At 57.8% G+C, this 3829-nt stretch overlaps 1 protein-coding gene across 1 annotated transcript; it reads right to left on the bottom strand.

Annotated features, from left to right (window-relative positions):
• Nucleotides 1–3161, bottom strand: ID4 (inhibitor of DNA binding 4). The gene is made up of 3 exons (XM_027040398.2): nt 2579–3161; nt 2119–2177; nt 1–1517 (listed from the first exon to the last, which is right to left on the bottom strand). Exons 1-2 carry the CDS (start codon nt 3017–3019, stop codon nt 2133–2135), a joined length of 486 nt encoding a protein of 161 aa, XP_026896199.1. The 5' UTR covers nt 3020–3161; the 3' UTR covers nt 1–1517; nt 2119–2132.
• Nucleotides 3162–3829: the final 668 nt, after the last annotated feature.

The raw sequence follows: 3829 nt of genomic DNA, 5'->3' as shown, positions 1-3829 counted from the left end.
GACAGATAAATCTACTTTAATATTCACATGTAAAAGTTACACATCACAAGAGGTTGGACAGTAGTTTAGCAGTTAACTAACATAGCTATAGTGAAAATCATTTTTATAAAAAAATAATCTAGATGCGGTCATCAGAATTTTTTGGTCTACTTAAGTTAATGTTTGAAGATCGACTTTTATCCCTGCTTGAAGGATTTGCCATTATGCCTTTTTTTTTTTCTCCCACTGTTGCCTATTAATATTCTTTGGAGGAAGGAGAGCAGAAAATGTTCATTTCCAAGAGTCTGTCCTTTGGTAGCAAGCAGAGAACATTTTTCATTTCTATGACTTAAATAATCTGTACAGACATGAAACGCAGTGACATTAAGCTTTAGTGTAAAATGAAGAATGATAAGCATTTTTCTTCACTTTCATAAAACAGTAGATTTCATAAACTCCTTAAGGATCCAAGCATTTCCCCATTCCCTATGCAAAACCATTCAGAATCCATTTTGACCTCGGTTGAAAAGCAAACACTTAACTCTTTATATATTACACTATCGAACCCTGTACTTAAAAACTGATGAAGTAGATTTCCAACAGGTATGTTTCAAATACAAAGGTTTCAATCTAGGTTAAAGAAAACACATTTGAATGGACTCAGAACAAGTTTATTTTGTGATTAAACATCTCATGCAGTCATGCTGGACCACTAACTATTACTTCCAAGTCCACACGACACTGGATAAAACAGAAACAAATTAAATGCTAGGCCAAACAGTAAAGACATTCAAGATATCAGGAGCTCTGCAATGGAGCTGAAAAATAATTTTCCAAAAGAAATAATCCCATAGATTTAAAAAAACACACACATAATATTTACAAAAAATATTTAATTAAAAATATCTTATAATTACAGTAGTCTATTAAAGCATATACTTTCTCACACTTATAGAACATCTCTATATATACATGGTATGAAATGTCACTCCGATATCTATACAATATGTAACATTCTTGCAGGGAAAAGAAAGTTCCCTGCCCCCCCATTATAATCATCTATTTTAAACAATAGATGTCAAAAAAAAAATATCTACAATGCTCTGTTATATTAGTAAAGCTTCGAAACAAGAATTGAGCTCCTTGGTCACAAAGTAGGCTTCTAAAGTTGATTTTCTCTTGATCTTGTAATTTATCAGTTCTGTCACACTTAAGCTTAGAAGTTTAACTGCACCTCCAAAAACACAGAAATGTACATTTCACAGCGGTTATAAATGAAGAGACAAAAGAGAGTACATATGTAGAATGTTTATGAACGTGCAAAAAAAAAAAAAAAAACAAGAAAAAAAAAACGATGAAAGTTTTATCTTTTTCCCCCCCCGCTCTTGGAATGACAAATGTAACGTTTCTAGGATTTGCTGATTTTTTTTTTCTTTCCTTTCCTTTCCTTTCCTTTCCTCGGGTGGCTTTTTCTCTAACTTCTGCTCTTTCCCCCTCCCTCTCTAGTGCTCCTGGCTCGGGCGCTGGCGGCCGCACACCTGTGGAAGAGGAATGAATAAGGGGGTGTGTGAACCTTCCCGCTGCAGACTAACGGGCGCCACCGACCAAACGCAAGACATGCTTGATCAACAACCCAAAACAAACCACCGGGTCAGACAACAGCCGCAGCCCGCGGCCGGCCAGGCGACCGGCAGGCAGTTGCTGCCCCCATCGCCGCCCCCCCCCCCGCCCCGCCCCAGGAATCCCGGATCGGGGATCCGCTCGCAGGTCCGGCCCGCATCCCACTTTGTGGGTGTCAGACAGCGCGGGGGTGGGTGCACATCGGACAGTCTCCATGCTCACGAGGGTGCCCTCCCTCGGCGGGAAGGAGGGCAGTTTGCCCTCCGGTCACCGGTGAGGCACGGGGGTGGCGGGGACGGGGGGAGGGGGGGGTGGGACAGGAGCTGATCCGTCTCCATTTAGAGTGAACCCCAATTACTAAAGCGAAGTACGCTTGCACGGAGGGGGGGTGTCCGCCTCACTGGGAGTTCGCCCTCAGAAATGTTAGGGGCGAAGAACACTGCGGTGCCTGGCACCCGCAGCCCCCGGGGACGGGCGTCTCTGGGGACCGGCCCCCGGAGGAGGGACACGCGCGCTCACCTGGACAGCGCGGCTCAGCGGCACAGAATGCTGTCGCCCTGCTTGTTCACCGCGCCGGCCTGGAACAGCAACGGAACACCAAGGGAAAGGTTAGCCGGCGCAAACGTCGCCCTCGGCGCGGTCCCGGACTCGTTCTCGGAAGCCAGGCTGGCACCCACCCCCACCCCCACCCCAGCCAGCAGCCGCGGGGGGCTCCCCCACCCCACCCCACCCCACCCCGGGCGCAGGCTGGACTTGACAGCCCGGGAGGCGCACAGCCCCAGTCCCGCCCCGCGCGCGTCCACCCGGACCCGCGCTCGCCGCGCGGAGCCCGCGGCCGGCGGCCCCGGGCGCCCGGAGAAGGAGTGGGTGCGGGGGGGGGGGGGGTTGCTGTCATTCCCCGCCGCCCCTGCCCCGAGGAAGGGGAGCGCCCGCGGCCGGCCACCCCGCCACCGCCCTCCCGCGGCCGCCGGCCTCTCACCGGGTCCGTGTTGAGCGCCGTGAGCGGGGTCCGCGGCGGCGCGGCCGGACAGGTCCCGGCTGGGTGGTGCGGTGGCGCGGGCGGCTGCGGCTGCCTCAGCAGAGCCGGGTGCGTCTCCAGCGCCAGCTGCAGGTCCAGGATGTAGTCGATAACGTGCTGCAGGATCTCCACTTTGCTGACTTTCTTGTTGGGCGGGATGGTGGGCACCAGCCTCCGCAGGCGGCTGTAGCAGTCGTTCATATCGCACTGCAGGCACAGCGCCGGCTCGTCGGCCGCCGCCTCCGCCGCCTTGCAGCGCGCTGCCGCCGCCGCGGCCGCCGCGGCCGCCGAGCCACCCAGGCTGTGGCCGTGCTCGGCCAGACAGCGCAGGGCCAGCTCCCCTCCGCCGCAGCCCGACGGCGCCTTGCGGCCCGAGGGGCGCACGGGGCTCACCGCCTTCATCGCGCACGCCCTGCGCCCTGCGCGAGCCGACCCGCTGGGGCGAGCGAGGGACGCAGGCAAGCTCCGGGCCCCCGCCCGCGGCCGGCTCCGCTCCCCTTGCCTTCGCGCCCGGCGCGCTCGGTCCGCGCTCGTGGCACCGCGAGGCTCCCGGCGATCCCGCGCCCAAGAATTGACGGGAGGGTCGCTCCGGGAATCTCCGCTCCGTGGGCGACACACTCGGCCGGGACCAAAAGGCAAGAAAAATCGAGAGCACCGGAGAGAAAGCAGCCCACCGGGTTCCCTAGTCGCCCCCTTCGGAGCTCCGACTACAGCCCGGCCGCCGCCGCCGCCGCCGCCGCCGCCGCCGCCGCCGCGCTCCCCTGCCCGGAGGCGTCCCCACCTCCCCACCGCCTCACTAGCGCGCCTCCTCTACGCTCTCGCCCCGCCGGCCGCGCAGCTGCATTTATAGAGCCGCGCGCCCCGGGGGCGGGGCCAGCGCGCTGGCGGGGTCGCCGCGCGAGCCGAGCGGAGCGGGGCTGGGCGCGCGGGCGGGTGCGCGGAGCGAGGCGGCGAGGGCGGAGGCTCCGGGCGGCGCTGGAGGGAGGGTAGGGGACGGTGGGGGGAGGGTGGGGGAGGGCGGGGAGCCGGGCAACCCGGGCGGACGGGTGGGCGGGGGGTCGGGAGTGGCCAACCAATCGGGCGGACGGTGCCACCTCAGGGAACGACGCTCGGGCCAATGGGAAGGGCACTCCATTCCGTCAACGCCGTGGGTCGGGGTTCTGAGAAAAGAGAGCTGAGTGGGAGTCGGGCCAGGCTGGTGTGCGCCCTAGG

The sequence above is a fragment of the Acinonyx jubatus genome, chromosome B2, assembly GCF_027475565.1.
Source record: "Acinonyx jubatus isolate Ajub_Pintada_27869175 chromosome B2, VMU_Ajub_asm_v1.0, whole genome shotgun sequence".
Taxonomy (NCBI): Eukaryota; Metazoa; Chordata; class Mammalia; order Carnivora; family Felidae; genus Acinonyx; species Acinonyx jubatus.
Note: the sequence above shows the minus strand (reverse complement) of the source record. Positions and strands in the feature narration are given on the sequence as shown.